Genomic DNA, 23,711 nt, shown 5'->3' with positions numbered 1-23,711 from the left:
CTCTCTCTCAAAACAAAAACAAAACAAATACATAGAAGGACATCTCATGTTTATGTACTAGAAGACTCAGTATTGTTAAAAAGCTTGTATTTCCTGGGGCACCTGAGTGGCTCCATCAGTTAAGCATCCTACTTTGGTTCAGGTCATTATCTCACATTTCATGGGTTCAAGCACCCATTAAGCACCCATCAGGCTCTGTGCTGACATCTTGGAGCCCGGAACCTGTCTCAGATTCTGTGTCTCACTCTCTCTCCTCCCTTCCCCTGCTTGTGCTCTGTGTCTCTGTCTTTCTCTCTCCCCTACCTCTCTCAAAAATAAACATTTAAAAAATTTGTTTAAAAAAAGCTCATCCTGGGGTGCCTGGGTGGCTCAGTCAGTTGAGCGTCTGACTTTGGCTCGGGTCATAATCTCACAGTTCGTGAGTTTGAGCTCCGTGTTGGGTTCTGTGCTGACAGCTCAGAGCCTGGGGCCTGCTTTGGATTCTGGGCCTCCCTCTCTCTCCGCCCCTCCTCCTGTCCTTCTCTCTCTCTCCCCCTCAAAATAAACATTTAAAAAAAAAAAGCTCATACTTCCCAAAGCAGTTTGTACATTCAATGCAATCTTTATCAAAACCCCAATGGCATTTTTCACAAAAACAGAAGACAATACTAAAATTTTTTTGGAACTACAGAAAACCCCAAATAGCTCAAAAAATTTTGATCAAGAATAAAGCTGGAGGTATCATACTGCCCAATTCAAACATATTACAAATTTATAATAATCTAAACAGTATGGTATGGGCAGAAAAACAGAAATATAAATTAATGAAACAGAATAGAGCACCAGAACTAAGTCCATGCATATAAGAATCAACTGATCTTCAGTAAGGGTGCCACAAATACACACGTGGAAAAGACCATTTCTTCCATAAATGCTGGGAGAAAAATTAGAAATTTACATGTAAATAAATGAAACTGGACCCTTATCTCACTCCATTTTGAATAATCAACTCAAAATGGATTAAAGACCTAAACTCAAAACCTGAAACAATAAAGTCTTAGAAGAAAATCTAGGGTAAAAGCTACCAGACATTGGACTAGCCAATGATTTCTTGGATAGGACACCGAAAGCACAGGCAACAAAAGCAAAAATAGACAAATGAGATTATATCAAACTAAAAAACTTCTTTACAAAAACGAAGTCCTCAACAAAATAAAAAGGCAACCCACAGAATGGGAGAAAATATTTACAGGCCAAATATTAAATAAGGGCAAGTTAATACCCAAAATTTATAAATAATTACAACTCTCAGTATACAGAGGAATATTATTCAGCCTTAAAAAAGGAAATCCTGCCATTTGCCACAACATGGATGCACCTAAAGGACATGAGCTAAGTAAACTAAGCCAGACACAGACAAATCTTGGGGCTCCTGGGTGGCTCAGTCGGTTAACTTCAGCTCAGGTCATGATTTCATGGTTTATGAGTTCAAAGTCTATGCTGGGCTCTGCACCAACAATATGGAGTCCGCTTGGGATTCTCTCTCTGTCCCTTTCTCTCCGCCCCTCCTCTACTTGTGCTTTCTCTCTCAAAATAAAATTTAAAAACTTAAAAAAAAAAGCAAGACATGATCTCAATTATATGTGGAGTCCAAAATAGTCAAATACATAGAAGCAGAGAGTAGAATGGTGGTTGCCAGGGGCTGTGGAGACGAGGAAATGGGAATCTGTTGGTCAAAGAGTACAAAATTTAATTTATGCAAAACGTTCTGGAGATCTACTGTATGTGACCTGTAATGTTTAATACCGTATTTTAAAATTTTCTGAGAGAGTAGGTATTATAAGTGCTCTTACCACAAAGGAAAAAAGGAAAAACAACAAAGGGGGTATGGGAGGAAACCTTTGGAAGTGATAGATAAGTTTATGGCAATTATAGTAATGATGGTTTCACAGGTGTATACATATCTCCAAAGCCATCAAGTGGTATACGTTTAAACATCTACAGCTTTTTGTATCACTGCGGTTAATATAGTTTCCTTCATGGTATTAAAAAATGTAATTGAAGGGGCACCTAGGTGGTTCAGTCATTTAAACATCTGACTTTGGCTCAGGTCATGATCTCATGGTTCCTGGGTTCAAGGCCAGCATCAGGCTCTGTGCTAACAGCTCAGAGCCTGGAGCGTGCTTTGGGTTCTGTCTCCCTCTCTCTCTGCCCCTCCCCTGCTTGCACTCTTTCTCTCTCTCAAAAATGAACAAACATTAAAAAAATAACAAAGAGAAATGTAATTGAAGAACTTGAGTTATTTTGGAACAACCAATATCTGGATGTGGGATTCTGTCATTTTGACAGTGACAGTCATTGTACTTGCCTCGTTCCAGGTTGCCTATATCTCCTGGAAATGAACTGTGCACTTGTTTGGCATTCCAGTTTTTGCAGCTGCCACCTAGGGGGATACCCTTTGATCACCTAGCTCTGGTGGCCAGCAAGGCTTACATTCAAAAGGACTGTAATAAATGGAGAAAGAGTTCTTAACCAGCTACCCTAAGGCACAGCAGAAAGGCAGCAGACTGAAATGCCTGGTCTTTCTGTGAAAGAGGCGTATAAGATACCTTCTTGGCTGCACCCTGAGGGACAGGATTCTAATTTAATACACATCTAAGAGCCAACTGTAATCCTCTCCAGAGATCCCAGAGGGTGGGAACTATCTTCCTGCTCTCCCTCTGCCCTACTCCAGGTCACTGGTGTTTCTGAGAAAAGGAGATTGTATACTTGGTTGGTGCTTCAACTTTTGTCTGCTGCCGAGAGGACAGGTTCCTTGATATCCTAACTCTTGGTGACCAGTGGGACCTGCATTCACAGGCTACCATTTCAGAGGGAATGACAAAAACACTCCCAGTCTTCCCATGAAAGAGTCGTGTCTGCATACTTTAAAAGCTACTGCCTGAGGGTTTGTTTCCAATCAGCCTGAATCTATGAGCCAACCAAGATCTTCCCCTTTTGGACTCTGACAGGTCTTGGCAAACCCTCAACTATTGACAGCCACTAAGAATAAAGTAGGCTGCTTGGAGAAGCACAAAGGTTTGAGAGACTTGGGTTGAAAGATGAAAATCATTCCTATGAGGTACTGCTTCAAAACAGGGAATGGTAGCTGTTTTATCTAATGCATAGAAACTAACACAGAGAGTCAAGAAAATGAAGAAAGAGGAATAGGTTCCATATGAAAGAGCAAGATGAAACATCAGAAAAACATTTTCATGAAACAAATAAGTGATTTACCTGATTAAAAGTTCAAAATGACAGTCATAAAGATGCTTACCAATCTTGCCAGAAAAATGTATGAACAAAGTTTATGAACAAATTTTAACAAAGAGAAAATATAGGAAAGTGTCAAAAGTCACAGAGCTGATAGATGCGATAACAGAATTGAAAAATACAACGCAGAGATTCAACATCAAAACAGATGAATGAGAAGAAAGTAGCAGTGAATTCAAGGACAGGTCAGCAGAACTCATCTAAATAGCAGCAGGAAGAAAAAAAAAGTGCAGATAATTTAAGGGGTTTATGAGAGAGCATCAGGTGGACCAACATTCATATTACAGGAGTTCCAGAATGAGAAGAGACAGAGAGAAGGGGTAGAGAACTTAAAGACATAATAGCTAAAAACTTCCCTACTCTTGGAGACCCACTCTAAAACACATTATAATTGTCTAAAGTTAAAGATTAAGGAGGGAATCTTTTTTTTTTTTTTTTTTTTGGTAATTGGTCCAGCCTCGCATCTGTGTGTGTTTTTTTTTTTAATTCCAGTAAGTTAATGTTCAGTGTTATATTCATTTCAGGTGTGCAATATAGTGATTCAACAATTCTGTATATTTGTCAGTACTCATCAAGATAAGTGTATTCTTAATTCCCTTCACCTATTTCACCCCCGCCCCTACCTACCTCCCCTCTGGTAACCAACGGTTTGCTCTTCATATTTAAAGTCTGGTTTTTGGTTTGTCTTTTTTTTTTCCTTTGTTTGTTCATCTGTTTCTTCAATTTCACATGAGTGAAATCATATGCTATTTGTCTATGACTTATTTCACTTAGCATATACTCCCTAGATCCACCCATGTTGTTGCAAATGGCAAGATTTCATTGTTTTTATGGATGATTAATATTCCATTGTGTGTGTGTGTGTGTGTGTGTGTGTATATATATATATATATATATATACACACCACTTCTTTATCCATTCATCCATAGATAGGACACTTGGGCTGCTTCTATAATTTGGCTATTGTAAATAATGCTATAACAGGGGGTACATCTATCTTTATAAACTAGTGGTTTTTTATTCTTTGGGTAAATACCCAGTAGTGGAATTACTGGATCATATGGTAGTTATGTTTTTAATTTTTTGTTTAATTTTTTTAAAGTTCATTTATTTTGAGACAGAGAGAAGGTGAGCAGGGGAGGAGCAGAGAGAGAGAGAGAGAAAGAGAAAGAGAGAGAGAGAGAGAGAGAGAATCCCAAGGAGCTCTGCAGGACCAGCACAGAGCCAACTTGGGGCTTGAAGTCATGAAACTGTGAGATCAAGACCTGCGCTGAAGTCAACAGATACTTAACTGACTGAGCCACCCAGGTGTCTCTGTTTTTAATTTTTTTAGGAAACTCCATACTGTTTTCCACAATGGCTGCACTAGTTTGCATGCCCACCAACAGTGCACAAGAGTTCCTTTTTCTCCACATCCTTGCCAACACTTGTTTCTTGTCTTTTTTATTTTAGCCATTTTGACAGGTGTGAGGTAATATCTCATTATGGTTTTGATTTGCATTTCCCTGATGATGAATGATGTTGAACATCTTTTCATGTGTCTGTTGGCCATCTGAATGCTTTCTTTGGGGAAATATCTGTTTATGTCGTCTGCCCATTTTTTAAATTGGATTTTTTTTTTTTTTGGTGTTGAGTTGTATCAGTTCTTTATATATTTTAGATACTAACCCTTTTTCAGATATGTCATTTGCAAATACCTTTTTCCATTCAGTAGGTTGTTTTTTATAGTTTTGTTGATTGTTTGCTGTGCAGAAGCTTTTTATTTTGATGTAATCCAAATAGTTTATTTTTGCTTTTGTTTCCCTTCCCTCAGGACACATGTCTAGGAAAATGTTGCTATGGCCATTGTCAGGGAAATTATAACCAGTGCTCTCTCCTAGGATTTTTATGGTTTCAGGTCTCACATTTAAGTTCTTAATCTATTTGGGGTTTATTTTTGTGTATGGTGTAAGAAAGTGGTCCAATTCCATTCTTTTTGGAATGCTGTGCAATCTTCCCAGCACCATTTGTTGAGTCTTTTTCCCATTGCATATTCTGCCTCCTTTGTTGAAGATTAATTGAACATGTAATTGTAGGTTTATTTCTGGGTTTTCCATTCTATTCCATTGATCTATATGTGTCTGTTTTTGTGCCAGTACTATACTGTCTTGATCACTATAGCTTTGTAGTATAATATGAAGTCTCTAATTGTGATGCCTCTAGTTTTGCTTTTCTTTTTCAAGACTGCTTTGGCTATGCGGTGTCATTTGTAGTTCCATACAAATTTTAGGATTATTTGTTCCGTGAAAAATGCTGCTAGTATTTTGATAGGGATTGTATTAAATCTGTAGATTTCTTTGGGTATTTTAACAATATTTGTTCTTAAAACAAGGAGAGAATCTTAAAAGCATCAAGAGAAAAACAATTAGTTAAATGCAAGTGAAATCCCATAAGAAAATCAAGATTTTTGAGTGGAAACTTGGCAGGCCAGAGGGAGTAGGCACAATATATTCAAAATACTGATAGAAAAAGACTGCCAACAAGACTGTCTAGCAAAGATGTCCTTAAGATTTGGGGTGGGGGTGTGTGAATGAGTTTTCCAGACAAGGAAAAGCTTAAGGAGTTTATTACCCCTAGACCTGACTTACAAGAAATGTTAAAAGGACTTCCTTAAGCTTAAACATAAGGCACTAATTAACAATAGGAAAACATAGGAAAGTATAAATCTCAGTAGTCAAGGTAAATATAGCAAATATCAGAAATAATCTTATATTGTAAAGGTGGTTGGTTAACTACTCATAAATCTAGTATGATGGTTAAAAGACAAAAGTAGTAAAAATACCTGTAACTACAATAATTTGTAAGTTAATATTGAAAACTAAAAGATTTAAATTGTGACATCAAAACAAAATGTGGAAGAGGGAGAAAAGATGTCAGGTTTAGAATACATCGGAACTTAAGCTATTAACTTAAAATAGACCATCTTTATTTATTTCTATGTGATGTGAGATATATGTAAGCCTCATGGTAACCACAAAGCAAAAACCTATAGATACACAAAAGATAAGAGATCTATAAGCCTATTACTACAGAAAATTATCAAATCACAAAAGAAAAAAGAAAGAAAAATAGAAAGGAATAAATTTTAAGAACAGCCAGAAAACAATTAACAAAATGCCAATAACTACCTATTCACCAATAAATTGCTTTAAATGAAAATGAGCTAAATTCTCCAGTAAAAAGCCAGAGAGTGCGGTAGCTGGATGGCTCAGTCAGCTGAACATCCAACTCTTGATTTTGGCTGAGGTCACGATATCACAGTTTTGTGGGTTTGAGCCCCGGGCTGGGCTCTGCACTGACAGTGAGGAGCCTACTTGAGATTCTCCCTCTCTCTTTTCCCTCTCCCACTCATGCTCTCTCTGAAAATAAATAAATAAACTTAAAAAAAAAAGACACAGACTGGCTGAATGAATGATAATAGAAGATGCATTTATATGCTGCCTACGAGAGACTCACTTCAGATGTAAAGACAGGCAAACTGAAAGTAAAGAGTGGAAAAAATATACTCCATGCAAATGAAAAGCAAAAGAAAGCTGGGGTAGGTATACTTACAGCAGACAAAATACACTTTAAGACAGACTATAATAAGAGACAAACAAGGTCATAAAATAATGATAAAAGCACCAACCAAACAAGAGGATATAACATTTGTAAATATTTATTCACCCAATGAAGAAGCACCTAAATACATAAAGCAAACTTTGATCAATGTCAAGGGAGAAACAGACATCAATTAAAAAATAGTAGGGGGTGGGGCGCCTGGGTGGCTTGGTCGGTTAAGCGTCCGACTTCGGCTCAGGTCATGATCTCACGGTCCGTGAGTTCGAGCCCCGCGTCGGGCTCTGTGCTGACAGCTCAGAGCCTGGAGCCTGTTTCAGATTCTGTGTCTCCCTCTCTCTCTGCCCCTCCCCTGCTCATGCTCTGTCTCTCTTTGTCTCAAAAATAAATAAACGTTAAAGATTTTAAAAAAAATAGTAGGGGACTTAAATTCCCCCACTTTCATCAATTAGATCATCAAAACAGAAAATCTATTTAAGGAGCACCTGGGTGGCTCAGTTGGTTAAGCATCTAACTCTTGATTTCAGCTCAAGTCATGATCTCATGGTTCATGGAATTGAGCCCTGTGTTGGACTCTGTGCTGACAGTGTGGAACTTGCTTGGGAGTCTCTGTCTCTCCCTCTCTCTCTGCCCCTCCTCGATTAACACACTCATGCTCTCTCTTTCTCAAAGTAAATAAACATTACAAAAAGAAAATATTAAAAACCATTTTACTTAAATGACATGTTAGACTAGGTGGACTTAACACACACAGAACCCTCTATCCAAGCAACAGAATACATAGTCTTCTTAATCTCACATGGAACATTCTCTAGGAAGAATCATATGTTACACCACACAAGTCTTCAAAAATTTAAGAGAACTCAAACATATCAAGCATCTTTTCTCACCACAGTGGTATGAAACTAAAAATCAGTTACCAGAAGGAAAGTGGAAAATTTATAAATATGTGAAGATTGAACAACATTGTACCAAACAGTCCATGCATCAAAGAAGAAAGCAAAAGAAAAAGCACATTCCTTGACAAATTTGAAAATGGAAATACAACATATCAAAACTTATGGGATGCATCAAAAGCAGCTGTAAGAGGGAAGTTAATAATGACAAATGCCTTCACAAGAAACAAGGGGTCAAATAAACAACCTAACTTTACACTTCAAGAAACTAGAAAAGAAGAACTAAACCCAAAGTTAGCAGAAAGAAATAGCAACAAAAAGAGCAGAAATAAATGAAATGTGACAAAAAAAAAAAAAAAGAAAGCAGAAATGAAACTGGCTTCCCAGAAATTTTTACAAAGGATAGGAGACTACCATGAACAATTAGAATTCAACAAATTGGAAAATCTGAAGAAATGGATAAAACTCTAGGAGCATACAGCCTATCAATGTGGATCATGAAGATACAGAAAAGTAAATTAAATCTCTAATCAAAAATCTCCCCCAAAAGAAAATTCCAGGACCAGATGGTTTCACTGACGAATTCTACCCATTTAAGTAAGAGTAACAATCCTTCTGAAACTCTTCCCAAAAAAAGTAAAGCAGAGATTTTCAAACTCATTTTACAAGGCCAGAATTACCCTAATACCAAAAGTAGCAAAGACACCATACAAAAGAAAACAATAGGCTAGTATCTCTGATGAACAGATGCAGAAAACCTCAACAAAATATTAGCAAACCAAATTCAACAATAACACTAAAAGGACCATACACCATGATCAAGTGCAGTTTATTCCAGGGATGCAAGGACTGGTTTGACATTTGTAAATCTATCAATGTCATACACCACATTAACAAAATGAAGGATAAAAATCCTATGATTTTCTCAATATATACAGAAAAATCATCTGATGGATTTCAACATCCATTTATGATTTTTAAAAATCTCAAAAAGTGGTTATAGAGGGAACATATCTCAACATAATGAAGGCCATATATGACAAGCCCACAGCTAACATTTTACCCAATGGTGAAAGCTGAAAACTTTTCCTCTGAGATCAAGAACAAGACAAGAATGCCCATTCTTATCATTTTATTCAATGCAGTATTGAAAGTCATAGCCAGAGTACTTAAGGCAAGAAAAAATAATTAACAGCTATCCAAATTGGAAAGGAAGAACTAAAACTCTATTTGCAGATGACTGGTTATAGAAAACCCAGATTCCATCAAAAAGCTGCTAGAATAAACAAATTCAGTAAAGTTGCAGGTTAAAAAAAAACAACATACAAAAATCTGTTGTGTTTCTATGTAATAATATTGAACTGTCATAAAAAGACATAAAACAATCTGGTTTACAACTACATCAAAAAGTATGAAATACCTAGGAATAAATTTAACCAAGGAAGTGAGAAACATGCCCAGTAAAAACCATAAGGAATTGATGAAAGATTGAAGACGTCACAAATAAATTGAAAGAGAAACCATGATCAGATTGGAAGAATATTGTTAAAATGTCCATACTACCCAAAGGAATCTACTGATTTAATGCAATTCCTTTCAAAATTCTAATGGATCTTTCCACAAAAAAAGAATAAACAATCCTAAAATTTGTAGGGAAGTACATAAGATCCCAATAGCCAAAGCAATTTTGAGAAAGAAGAATCAAGAGGGACTTGAAATCACACGTCCTGATTTCAAACTATATTACAAAGCCACAGTAATCATACAGTATGATACTGACATAAAAAAATAAGACACATAGATCAATGGAAAAGAACCGAGAGCCCAGAATTAAACCCAAGCATATAGGGCCAATTAATTTACAATACAAGAGATAAGAATGTACAAAAGGGAAAAGATAATCTTTTCAGTAAATGGTACTGGAAAAACTGTTACAGCTACATACAAAAGAATGAAACCATACCACTACCCTACATGCACAAAATAGCCTAAAATGGATTAAAGACTTGAATATGAAACCCAAAATAGGAAAACTCCTTAAGAAAATATAGGCAGTAAGAGCCTTGATTTTAATCTTGGAGACAATTTTTTGGATCTGACACTAAAAGGAAAGGCAACAAAAGCAAAAATGGTAGTCAGTGGGACTAACATCCAACTGAAAAGTTTTGCACAGCAAAGGACCATCAACAAAATGAAAGACAACCTACTGAATAGGAGAAAATATTTGCAAATCATATATCTGATAAGGGGTTAATATTCAAAATATATAAAGAACTTGACAACTCAACAGCAAACAAACAATCCAATTAAAAAATGGGCACAGGAGGGGCGCCTGGGTGGCGCAGTCAGTTAAGCGTCGGACTTCAGCCAGGTCATGATCTCGCGGTCCGGGAGTTCCAGCCCCGCTCGGGCTCTGGGCTGATGGCTCAGAGCCTGGAGCCTGTTTCCGATTCTGTGTCTCCCTCTCTCTCTGCCCCTCCCCCATTCATGCTCTGTCTCTCTCTGTCCCAAAAATAAAAAAAATTAAAAAAAAGGTTGAAAAAAAAAATGGGCACAGGATCTGAGGTGGTGATCCCAGGGTCATGAGATCAAGCCTTGCATCATGCTTCACACTGAGTGTGGAGACTGCTTGAGATTCTCTCCCCCTCTTTCACTGCCCCTCCAGAGTTCTCATGCACATGCTCTCTTTCTCTCTCTCAAAAAAAAAAAAAAAAAACCGGGGGTGGGGGGCAAAGGATCTAAATAGACATTTTTCTAAAGATGACATATGGATATCCAATAGGTACATGAAAAGGTGCTCAACATCAGTAATCATCAAAGAAATACAAATCAAAACCTCAGTGAGGTATCTCCTCACCCCTGTTAGAATGGTTATTAGCAAAAAGAAATAACAAGAGTTGGCAAGGATGTGGAGAAAAGGGAACCCTTGTGCACTGTTGGTAGGAATGTACACTATAGAAAACAATATGGAGATTCTTCAAAAAAAATAATAAAATAAAATAGAACTACCATTTGATCAAACAATTCAACTTCTTTGTATTTGTCCAAAGCAAACAAAAATACTAACTTACAACAGTATCTACATTCTCATGTTCATTAGCATTATTCACAATAGCCAAGTCATGGAAACAACCTTTCAGTGTCCATCAGTGATTGAATATGATATAAATACACAATGGGATACTTTTCAGCCATAAAAGTCAAGGAAAGCCTGTTTTTTCTGACAACATGGATGGACCTTGGGGGCATTATACTAAGTGAAATAAGTCAGAGAAAGACAGGTATCATATGATCTCACTCATGCATAGAATCTTAAAAAACAAATACAAAAAACAACCCAACTCCGATATACAGAAAAGAGTTTGGTGTTTACCAGAGATGGGGGTGGTGGGAAAAATGGGTAAAGGTTATCAAAAGGTAGAAACTTTCATATATAAAATAAGTCATGGGTATATAATGTACAGCATAATGACTATAATCAATAATACTGTATCAGGGGCACCTCAGCATCCCGTTGACTGAGCATCCCACTCTTGGTTTCAGCTTATTTTGGGTCATGATCCCAGGATCATGGCGTCAGGCTCAGTGCTAGGTGTGGAGCCTGCTTGGGATTCTCTCTCTCTCCATTTGCCCCTCTCCCCTGCTCATGCACGCTCTCTAAAATAAAATTTTAAAAACTAATAATAATGCTGTATTATATTTCTGAAGGGTGATTAGAGAATAAATATTAAAATTTTTCATCACAAGAAAAAATTCTAATGGCTATAGATGTTAACTAAGCACACTGGGGTGATCATTTCACAATAAATCAAATCATGTTGTATACCTAAAACTAACATAGTGTTATATGTCAATTATATCAATTTTTTAAGTGTAATATCAAAATTTTAAAAATAAAAATTCAAATTTTATTAAACATACATAGAATTATCCTGTCAAACTGTCATAAATGTTTACAATTGCTTCTTTTTTCCAAGCACAAATAATAAACAGTTAACAGACCAGCAAAAAATAGCTTGATGATCAGCTATTAGTCTTCATCCCATACTTTGAGTACCACTGTTCAAAGAGTAACTCGCCATTAAATTTAGGGAGAAAGCTCATATAATAAATTTGTGATGAAATAACACAAACACTGGATGTGTTTAAGTCAGAAAGATCTAAAGTGTTTTGCAATTTTTGAACTATATAGCTAAGCAAAACATCCCATTCTGTACACAAATATCCCAAAATAGCAAGTAATTTTGAGTTAGTGACAGACAAGTAACATGTATTTTCAAAGAAATATAATCATCGGGGAGCCTTGGTGGCTCAGTGGGTTAAGCGTCTGACTCTTGATTTTAGCTCAGGTAAGCCCCGAGTCAGGCTCTATGCTGACAGCACTGGCCTGCTCGGGATTCTCTCTCTCTCCCTCCCACACTCATGCACTCTCTCTCTCTCTCCCTCAAAAATGAATAATTTTTTTTTTTTAAAAAAGGAAATATAATCATTATCAAGGCATTTCTTGTTGCCAGGACTACAAGGAGAAATAAGATGCTGCTGACAAGCTTTTAAAAACATAATATACTTGGGAAGCCAGTCTAAATAAATAAAGGAAATAAATAATAATATGTTAACATAAGCATAGTGCCAAATGAGTGATATATGCATACATGCACTAAGGGCTAGTACAGAAACATAACTGGTACCTACAAACACCCACCAATTATACACAATTACTTGTTTCAAGGATGAGAATATATAAATTAATGTCTATCTAATACCATGAATAATGGGAAATTAGACTGTAGCACTATGACATGTGTTTTCTTTCAGTCTAGTGGCATATAAATTTAAGTAAGGATGTCTCTTTTAAAAGCATCATTTAGATATACTAAGCCAGGACCTAGCAGGTATATCACTGCTATGAGAGCAAATAACCCATAAGCAAATACAGTATTCTTTTCCTTTGAGGGGAAAAAAAGGGGGGGGGGTTATAAAACTCAACTGAGTTTTCTAGGTAACCACCACTAATCAACTAGAATTGGCACTTAGATGAAACTTACTTGCCAAGCAAGTTTTAAGGTATCATTTTAAGAACAGAAGGAACAATGTAGATATAGTCTACTCATTTGATTTCACTGCAGCTCTTAGCCCCAAAGGTATGTATGAGAATCACTGGTAGTTTCATACTATTTTGAGGTTTGGCTATTGCTGTCTCTTGAGTTTTCAGTATTTCAATTTGTTTAAATTAGGATTTAAAATAGTCCTAATTAAAATATTTCTCTTGCTACTAAGGATATATTAAAAAGTTCTGTTAACAATTTTCAGTAAGGCTCTTTATTAGATGTCAAATAATTAATGTTGCAATATTTTATTTTTAAAGGAGAAAGGAGAGAAGACTACATAGAACAGGTAAAATGCTTTCTCTTACTGTTTATCATTAGAAAATTAAATTCCAAGAGAAAATCATACTATGTGTGATTATTTTGAACTCAGAAAAAGATGCCCACTGGTATATATTAATGGGAAAATATTTTTCTAGAGAACTATTCAGTTTTGTAGTATTTCAGGGCTGTAATTATTAAAATAGTTATTTTTGAAAAATAAAATTATGCATAATGGAACATGTACAATGAAATTATATACATGGAATTTGCTTCAAAATAATCCAGTGGGAAGAAAGGAGGTATATACATGAATTGAACTCACCATGAGTTGATAATTGATGCAGGTGGGTGATGAGTAAAATAGCAGTTTACATATATTATTCTCTCTACTCTGGTTTATGTTTGAAACTATCCAAAATTAAAAGTTAAAAATAAAAGAAAGGTTTATAATAATAACAAGGTTATCAAATTCATTTTTATTATATTTATGTATAATTTTCATAAGTAATGCATGTCGGGTCTCTCTCCATATTCTGCCATTAAAATATCTAAATTCATTTTGAGGAAATATCAATGGTTTATTATACCAATTTCAAAAAGGTTAGGTCTAAGTCAGAGAAAGTCTCATAATTTTATTAAAAAGTTCTCAGCAGATTGCCATAGTAACTGATTATGAGACTTGAATCTGAATAATCGTTCTACAATTACTAGCATTATACTTTGGAAAATCATTTCATCTATGTATGCCTCAACTTCTTCATCTATAGAACAGATAATTCCACATACCCCATGGGATTTTTATGAAGGAGTATTGTGACTATGTATGTGGTAGGACTTTGTTAATTATATGGAACTATACTAATGATAGTAATTATTAAACCATTGTTTCAATCTACTTCTTTATAGATATATTTATAATGAAAATAATTTTAGTTCTTGATTTGCTTAGAGAAAAATATTCCATGTTACAGTTGAATACACATTCATATAATCTGCTCTTAATTTGCTAAAGCTTAAAGAAACTTAACTATAAATTTTGTATATTTTTAAATAGATTATTTTTAAGAACATTTGTTAAAGAAAAAAAAAAACTGCATCCCGTCAAAACTTTATACACATCCACTTGAATACATAAGTGCACAGGACATCCAATCAAGAAACTGATTCCCCAAGGACTTTTCTGGAAGGGTTGTTATACAGAATGAGAGGACTATCAGTTTGTGTACTGAAGTATAAAATGGTTATCATAACTTAATTATTAGGCCACAAGTCTTTAAATTCAAATATTAATACAATTTAAGTTCAGATTAGCACCAATCATATACACGTCATGTTCAACCTTCTAGTTTCTTGTTTAGAAACTTGTTTAGGAAGATACAGATAAAATTCAGATTATAAGAGCCTATCATTATTGCTTACAAAGGTATTTCTCATTCAAAATTTTCATATACTGCATTTTAAATTAGGATTTTATGTGTTTCTTTGTATAATTTTCTTTTAGTAATTTTTTTCAGCATATTTCTCTACCACCTATTTAAGTTTAACCAACTGGATATATTCAACAAGAACTAAGTTTTTAACAATAAAACAACAAAAAAAAAAGAAAGAAAAAAATAAATAAAATAAAATAATGCTAGTATTTCTCAACTGCTTATTATATTACTGGCACTGGTCTCAATGCTTTAAATATTTTAATTCAGTTAATTCTCACAACAAGTCTATGAGTTAAAAATTACTATTAGTGCCATTTTATAGACAAGGAAACAGACACAGATATTAAGTAACTTCCCCACAGTTTATAAAGTATACTGCTGGAATTCAAACCCAAACAATCCTCTTCTAGAACAGAGTTTCTTGAACTCAGAGGTACTGACATTTGGGGCCAGATAATTCTTTGTTTTGGAGAGCTGTCCTGTGCACTTCAATTCTAAGAAAATTCTTTGGGTAGAATCTGCTGGGTGATATATAGAGAACTCCAGGTGTAAAGTTCTCTGATGCTTTGAATTAGCTGGCTGTCAAAACATTTGTTACTAGAGTAGCTACATTTTTCTCAAATAGTATACATTACTGCCTGCTTATGGCCCTCTCAAGAAAAAGTTTGTTCTTCAGATCCCTGTTTTCCTTCTCTTTTGTGAAAAATATGAAAAGGGAATTATGTTCCATGTCTTAACTTGATGTAACTACCATCTGAAGAACAATTTATGTTAGTCTTTCTGAAAACAAATAAAAAAACAGCACTCTGACAGTTTTTCCCTGCAATAAGAAGGCAATTCCACGAATGCTTAACTCCTTCTCACTTTTAAAATTTACAGACAGTCTTCAGAGTTACCCTACTAATCTCAGATGTCCTGAAATTTGGGAGATGCTCTCTAGTAGATGTGGTACACTCTAAGAAGATTTTTACCCACTTTCTCCAGAACTATTTTGAAATACACATGTAAACAGATCTTAACTGAGCTACAGTTAAGAGTCAATCACAGCAAAGAAAAAACAAATTAGGAAAGTCATGAGTGATTAAAATGGCAAATTTTATGTTATGTATATTTCACCTCACAATTAAAAAGAAATAAAACTACTAGAAGTCTAGCTGGCTCTTGGGAAGATTTTGGGAAGGATTTGTACTGGCAAATGCTGAGGAAAAGAATTTGATTTCTCCATTAAACTTTAATCAATTTGGAAGAGGATAACTTGGGCTTGCAGGTCGGAATACATTTCTAGGTCTGGAGCATACCTCTTGTTTCCCACTGACTTCAGTCATAAATAGGTAATAAATTGTACAGTCATATAGCTATATTGTTTTACCTGTACTACTCACTGGCATACTGTCTGGAAAAAATCTTAGACTTGGAAATGCCAGAAACTCATTTTTTTAATGTGGAATTACAACAGATATACCAATCTGATGTTTATATTGCTCTTTTTGTGTTCTTCTATCATCCAACAAGGTGGATTCCAACCAGAAAGAGCAGTATGAATAGAAGAAAGTATATTTGTGTGTCTATGTTGTCAATATGTAAATATTAGGGATATATATACACACACATATATTATATTTACATATACATTTATATGTAATATAAACCTATATACCTATATATATTCATATACTTACATATAAATTTATATGTAATATATGTTTTTTACATATAAAACATATACATACATATATACACATATATTTACATGTATTTGGAAATATATTTACATACTGACAATTATCCATGTTAACAAGGAGCACCTTATATAACTGAAGTTTAAGTAGTTAATTTGTACAAGTGTGAAAAGTAGCAATTTTTGGTTGTCACTTCTATCATAAAGCTTTTTTTTTTGTAATTTATTTATTTTGGGGACAGAGAGAGACAGAGCATGAATGGGGGAGGGTCAGAGAGAGAAGGAGACACAGAATCCGAAACAGGCTCCAGGCTCCAAGCTGTCAGCACAGAGCCTGACACGGGGCTGGAACTCACGGACCACGAGATCATGACCTGAGCCAAAGTCGGACGCTCAACCGACTGAGCCACCCAGGAGCCCCTCATAAAGCTTATTAATCTACTTGATGGATAACAACATCTTCATATATTTGTTAAGATGGGAAAGGTGCTAAACTCGTCTCATACTTATTTCTGTCCTCCAAAGGATAATTTTTGAAAAATATTTTTAAATATATAAACCTATTACCCAAAGAGGAGAGTTAGATAAACCATTAGGTAGAAAACAAAAGGGTCAGCACAGCCATAAAAAGTAGTCATTCTTCATAGATAGGAACCAATTTATCTTAGTATTTCTGACCTGTCTACTGTCTGAAAGATTTGGAGCTGAGTTCACAAAATTATTTTATATACAATATCAAAAATGAAATTAGACAAAGCAAAAATCAATTAAAATTTGCAAAGTTAAGAGATGTTGCTGAATATCTGGGCTGTTACATACAAACTAAAAAGGAGTTTGGCTCTCAATTTGGGGAGGCTAAGGTAAAAAGGGGAAATAGGTTTACTTTACTTGGGGAGGCATCATGGTATAATAGAAAGAATGTAGGATTTATAGGCAAACTATCTCAGTTCCACTTTTGTCCCACTACTTCCTCACTGCTACAGCCTATTTATACCTATTTCTTAAACTGTAAAATTGGAACAGTTATATTTAACAACATCATAGGACTGCTATGTCAAATTAGGTAATGTGAAAGCATTTTGTAATTCCAAAACACCATTCATTATTATTGTCTTTACTGACTTAATTGTTTAAAGTATGCAAACAGTAAATGCAATTAAATTGAAACGTTTTTCTAGCACTGGATTCATACTCAAGAATGCCTGGAGACCCCTGAGCCTGCTTGGGATTCTCTCTCTCCCTCTCTCTGCCCCTCCCCTGCCCTCTCTCTCTTGTAAACAAAGAAAGCAAGCTTGTGTTAGAAACTAAACATTCCTCAAGTAGAGTTCTGAAAAAGAAATCCTATTCACAAAGAAGTTTTCATTAGAAATCTTCTATGAAAGCTGGAATTATACTGAATCACAACTCAGTGAAGGCTATTCTGTGGAAAGGTGAGAGGACATGTTCCTAGCACCTTCCTTTCTGATGGCTGACTTAACACAGAGAAGGCTAGACAATGAGATAGTTAGCTTATCTATTAACCTCTCTCACACACGTACCAGAAACCTCAAGCAACCTTTGGCAACTGCTAGATTGTAGTCAACTTAAGATTTCATTTTCTAGCAAGAATATCAAGCAACAAAACTCTGGAATGCTGATTAAAAATAAATCCGTGTATGATACCAAATATGCAAAAAGCCGAGTTAACAGTCTATAGTGAAACCGGATTAACTGGACCATTTGCTCAAGAAAGCATCTCCTGTCACACAGGGATGGGCTACTGGCATGCCTGTAGAAAAAAGCCTTAAATGACAGAGTAAGGCAATCTTAAGAGTTCATCAAAAAGTAGCCTGTGGAACACATGTTCCTTGTTACTACATAAAAAAAGCTGTAGTGGAAAAAGCACCTCAGAGAAATAAAAACGAAATTCTAATCCCAGGTCTGCCACTAAATGAGTAATTATGGATAAAACACTTGAGCCTTGGTCTCCTCATCTGTAAAATGAAAGAACCGTCAATTAGGAAACTTTCTTCTCTCTCTAAAATAGAACACTTCTGGGATTTAACTATTGTTGAAACAAACAAGAAACATGAGACCATTAGGAGAAACCTAATGTAAAATAATGAGAAGCTCACTTAGTATTATAGAGATATAGAGATATAGATATAGATATCTGTATTAATTGAGGAAGAAGTCAAAATCCAGTTTGTAACAAAGCAAAGCATAACTTGTCTACAGAATTTGATTATCAAAGTCTATGTACATTTAAAAGAAAGTGACCTGGTATCACCCAACATTAGGTAACAGTAATAGGGTGTGGTTTAGGAAATGCACCTAACCGTATGTTGAAATCAAATGAGGGTCTGGGGAAAACCCTTTTGTTGCTGTAAATTATTACAAGAATTAACATGTAGCCATTCAATCAAGGGTGAGCACAGTTTCAGCACTTAATAAAATGAAGATTAGCCTCCATCAAAACCACAACTTTCTATTACCAAACAAAATCACCTCCTCCCAAACTAGGAAATAAAGAAAGCTAAACTACCAATTCTAGTATATACAGAGGCCTAAAATTTCATAAGCTTTGGTCCAATAATTCTATCTCTGCAACTCCATACCAAAGAAATAATCTTAAACACAGAAATAAAACTCATGCCTAGTAATATCTTTTAAAAATTTTCTATCACTGAGTTACTTACTTAAAAAAAGAGGAAACTGGTAACAACACAGATTTTAACCAAAAAAAAAAAAAAGGAATAGTTGAGTAAAGCTACAGTATTTAATGGAATAAAATTAAGCCGTTAAAAACAAAGGCTGGAAGCAATGAAAAGTGTTCAAACTGAGGCAAAACCCTCCAAAATATATAGAATTGTATATATGATTTCAGCTGTGTTTAAAAAAAAAACAAATATAACATGGAAAAAAAGAGACTGGAAGCAAATACATGTTAAACCACAGTTTTATATGACTAGTGGGATTATGGGTAAATGTTTATACTTTTCTGTGTTCCAAATTCTATTTAATGAATTGACTTTATTTCAAATAATAAGTAACTGTGTATACAAAATACATTATTTCATTAATCATCAAAATAGTCCTCCAAGTTGAATAAGGAAAAGTCAATGTTATTTAGCATGGAACACATTATGATGGAAATCCTGAAATGCCCTGAAGTAAGTCTTTTACAAATAGGATGAATTTTATGAAGTTTTTTTTTTTTTTTTTTTTAAGTCCTGGGAGATTCTTAAGAAGTTAATTCTAAGGTTCCTACTTTTGAGAATTCTTTTTTTTTTTTTGAGAATGTAATTCTTAACATAAGACACTATATATATATATTCTTGATATATATACATATTCTTGATATATATATATGTTCTTGATATATATGTATTCTTTATATATATATGCTCTTGATATATATGTATTCTTTATATATATATGTGTGTGTGTGTGTGTGTATATATATATATATGTATATGTATATATATATATATATATATATATATATATATATATATATATCAAGAATATGGCTGAACCAGATGATACATCGAGTATACAAAATCTGGCCTTTGGTAACAGTTATAACCGGATATTAGAGAAATAATTTACCTAGGATTTCTGCCAGTTAGTCAACAAGACCAAAAGCTAAATCCAAGTTTCTTGATGACCATTCTAGTGGTGGAGAAAACAGAATTTGGGATAGTAGGTTATAAGCCAAGAATTGGAACTTATGCTTTTTAAAAAGCTGGTAGTTTCAATTTTTTTTTGTTTTTAAATTGAAAGCTACCTAAGTCTCCTGAACTTGCCAGCACACACACATAAGCCTCCAGAAATGTTAAATTTGTCATTCTTCTTGTTACCTGTTTTTCCAGGTTGGTATTTTTTTTTAATTTTGTATTATCAGGATTCATAGGCACATGCATACATACATGCTTCCCTTACGTGTCAACCCCACACCTGTTTTCTTCTAGATAGGACAAATTTCTGAAAGCCTTCTCTTACTAAAAAGAACTTTAAAGATATAAGTAAGGACTAATTTTAAATTCTTAAAGAGTAATGTCTGCAATTATGACATGTTAGCTTAAGTACTAACCACAATCCCTACTCTCTTTACTTTTCCCCTTTACCATTTCAACTTTAAGTAGGTTATCTCCAAATTTCAAAAATGTCAAAATGTCAAAAATGTTTTTCAAATAATGTCATTCACCTTTGGTGTCATGTTTAAACATTCTCCAATTTCAGAATCCTATGATAAAATGTTTTGTTTATCTCTACTTAATGGGGTAGGTGGGAAGGTGAGAAAAAAAGTAAAAAATGGGAAATGGATGAAGTTCTTGTATCTCTTCGCAGCTTCATAAAATTTTATGAAGGGCTTAGAAACACCAAAATTAAGAAATAGACTTTGGGAACAGATAGTATTATAAAATCAAAAAGGTAGAATAAAAAAACGAGGACTCATAATTTGCAACTTTTTATTGCAGGAGCCTTTACATGCTTCCAAATTTCAACTAACATTTTTCCTTCTTTACCTTTTTATGCTTTGTATATTATTAATCTTTACTGCCTTTTATGAACACCGTATCAAAATTTTAACAGTAAGCTGAATACATGGTTCTCTTATTTACATATATACAGTGCATTTAACTATTTTATTTTGCTTCAATGTTTTCTAATATTTATATTAAAAATATTAAAATATAAATATTAAGTCAATTATTGTTTAATCTCTACCATAAACATGATTTTAATTGTTTTTATTTGTTTACTTTCAGGAACTTGGAGATGGTGGTTCTCTCAGAATGGTTCACTTTGGTTTGGTATAAACAATGAGAAACTTTTTTACTTAAATAAAACAACACATTTCTCACATCTAAAATCTTTCATGGCCTGATACAGAGTAAAATCTCCCTATACAGATTAAAAAGAGAAAAGACAATATGAATTAGTTAAGTGTTTTAAATTGAGAGTATTCTCAAGCTACATTTTATTAGTTTCAAAAACATGTAACTTACCAGCAGTGATCCTAAGTAAAAGTCCTTAACTTATTTTCAATAATTTAAAATTTTGAAGTTTCTTAAATTATATATTATTGAGTATAAAAAGTAAAATATTTAAACTTGGTTCTCCCATGTATTTTAAACATTTACTCTTGTGAACTTGTTTACATTACTAATTTGCATTATGAATAAGATATTTACTAAGCAAAACTCCCAGACCCATTGCTGGGAGGCAGTTTTCTATGGGTCTCTTGAATTATGCCTATGAGGCAAAGAATGCCCCTTGGAGCCAGATACCATCTCCCTCTAGAGCATAGACCAGACATGCTTACTGCCCATTTGAAAAGTTCTGTTTTGGGGGCATCTGGGTGACTTAGTGGGTTGGGCCTCCAACTCTTGATTTCGGCACAGGTCATGATCTCACAATTCATGGGTTTGAGCCCTGTATGGGCCTCTGTTCTGACTGTGCAGAACCTGCTTGGGATTCTTTCTCTCTCCCTCACTCTCTGTTCCTCACCTGCTCTCTCAAAAATAAATAAATAAGCTTTTTTAAAAAAAAAGTTTTGTTTTGTTTTGTTTTTAAAGATTCTATTTTTAAGTAATCTGTACCTCTCAATTTGGGGCTCAAAGAAGACCAAGAGTCACATGCTCCACCGACCAAGCCAGGCAGTCTCCCTGACCATGTGAAAGAATTAAAGTTCCCTAAACTCAGAGTTCCTAGCTTTTACACAGCCCACCTAGTGTGCAGTGGTCATCTGACCTTCTTGACACCACCTCATGGGAATGGGCTTAGGAATCAATGCCCTCCCCCTGCCCACCAAAACTTGACACTATAGCTGTTATTACTATGAGTAATAAACTGTCTTTTATTTCTGAGTCTTGAGCCTCATGTCTTCTACCAGCATGGCACTGTTACTTGGTAATTTGTTACAAGTAGGGTAAAAATCTCAAGCCCTTCACAGTTCTTGACACCCATTCATTAGGCAAATAGCATGTATTTTAGAAGAGTAAATGTCTATAATAATCAACATTTTTTTCAAATGTTGTACATGAGGTAAATTATTTATTTCAATCTTAGAAGTTAATTAGATTGAAGGCTTTTACACTTCAGATTTTTCTCCCTACTTCCTATTCATATGCACCTCTACCAGATGGTATGATGAAGAAAGGAAGTAAAACTCAAATTAGATTTTTCAGTTTGCTACTCCTCTGGAAAAGGTTTAGTAATACATAGTATATGAGCCATACTAAAAAGAGATGTAGTTACCAGCAAATTTTAATTTTACTATTCTGATCTTTACCATAATAATCAAAAGTTAGCTAATGTTTTTAAGAAAAAAATTATATTGAGAAATATATGGTTTTGTCAAGACTGCAACATTTTCTCCAGATTTTCTAGTAAATAGCCATTAACCGAAAATACAAACTACATTTCCTGATCTACCATATCCTTTTGTTCATTTCACCACTGTCTCTACAACGATGTGAGAGACTGGTAGAAGAGTTCAGTATTATTTCTAAGTTCTAGGCGAGTAGACATAGTATATGCTAAATAGATATAGTCTATGCTAAAACTAAAAATTTTTAATGAGACATTAAGGGGCACCTGGGTGGCTCAGTCAGTCAAGTCAGTTAAGCTTTTTGACTATTCTTCAAAATTCACAGATCTCAAATAATATCCACAATAATGCACAACTATGACATTTTGCCTTTTACTAAAATAAACTGTGTTTGCAATATTCCTATCTAAATGGTTTTGGAAAAGCTTCATTACGCTGTATTTGGCAGTGATTTCTTGGATATGACACCAAAAGGACAGACAACAAAAGTAAAGGTAAACTGAGTGACATCACTATTTAAAACTTTGTGCCTCAAAAGATACCATAGTCAGAGTGAAAAAAAAATCCATGGAATGGAAGAAAATATTTGAAAATCATAGATATGGTAAGAACTCCAACAACAAAAAACTAAATAATCCTATTAAAAAATTGGCAAAGAACTTGAATACAGTTCTCCAAATGTAATATACAAATCACACGAAAAGATACTTATTATCATTAATAATTAAGGAAATGCAAATCAAAACCACAATGAGATATGATTTCACCACATTAGAATGGCTATAACTAAAAAAAAAAAAAAAGATAAAAGAAAACAAGTGTCAGCAAGGATATAGAAAACTGGAACCCTTGCAAATTCTTGATTATAAGATAAAATGGTGCACCTGCTACAGAAAACATACAGTAGTTCCTCAAAATTAAAAACAAAATCGCCATCCAGCAATTCTACTTCTGAAGTATACCCAAAAGAATATAAAGTAGGAACTCTAATGTTTATACACCCATGTTCATAGCAGTGTTATTCACAATAGCCAAAAGATGGAAATAAGTGAAGTGTCCAACAAAGTATGAATAAATGAACAAAATGTGGTATATACATATAATGGAATGTTCAGTCTTAAACGCAA

At 34.4% G+C, this 23,711-nt stretch overlaps 1 protein-coding gene across 4 annotated transcripts in view; it reads left to right on the top strand.

Annotated features, from left to right (window-relative positions):
- Window positions 1–21,117, top strand: part of WDPCP (WD repeat containing planar cell polarity effector) — a 381,708-nt gene extending 360,591 nt beyond the window's left edge. For all 4 annotated transcript variants that reach the window (XM_045054268.1, XM_045054270.1, XM_045054269.1 and 1 more), the window contains 2 exons: window positions 13,151–13,179; window positions 21,020–21,117. In XM_045054268.1, coding sequence (XP_044910203.1) covers window positions 13,151–13,179; window positions 21,020–21,070 — 80 coding nt within the window. In that variant the 3' untranslated portion in view covers window positions 21,071–21,117. The remainder of the gene's footprint in view (window positions 1–13,150; window positions 13,180–21,019) is intronic.
- The last annotated feature ends 2,594 nt before the right edge of the window (window positions 21,118–23,711 follow it).

The sequence above is a fragment of the Felis catus genome, chromosome A3 (genome assembly GCF_018350175.1).
Source record: "Felis catus isolate Fca126 chromosome A3, F.catus_Fca126_mat1.0, whole genome shotgun sequence".
In the NCBI taxonomy this organism is placed as follows: Eukaryota; Metazoa; Chordata; class Mammalia; order Carnivora; family Felidae; genus Felis; species Felis catus.
Note: the sequence above shows the minus strand (reverse complement) of the source record. Positions and strands in the feature narration are given on the sequence as shown.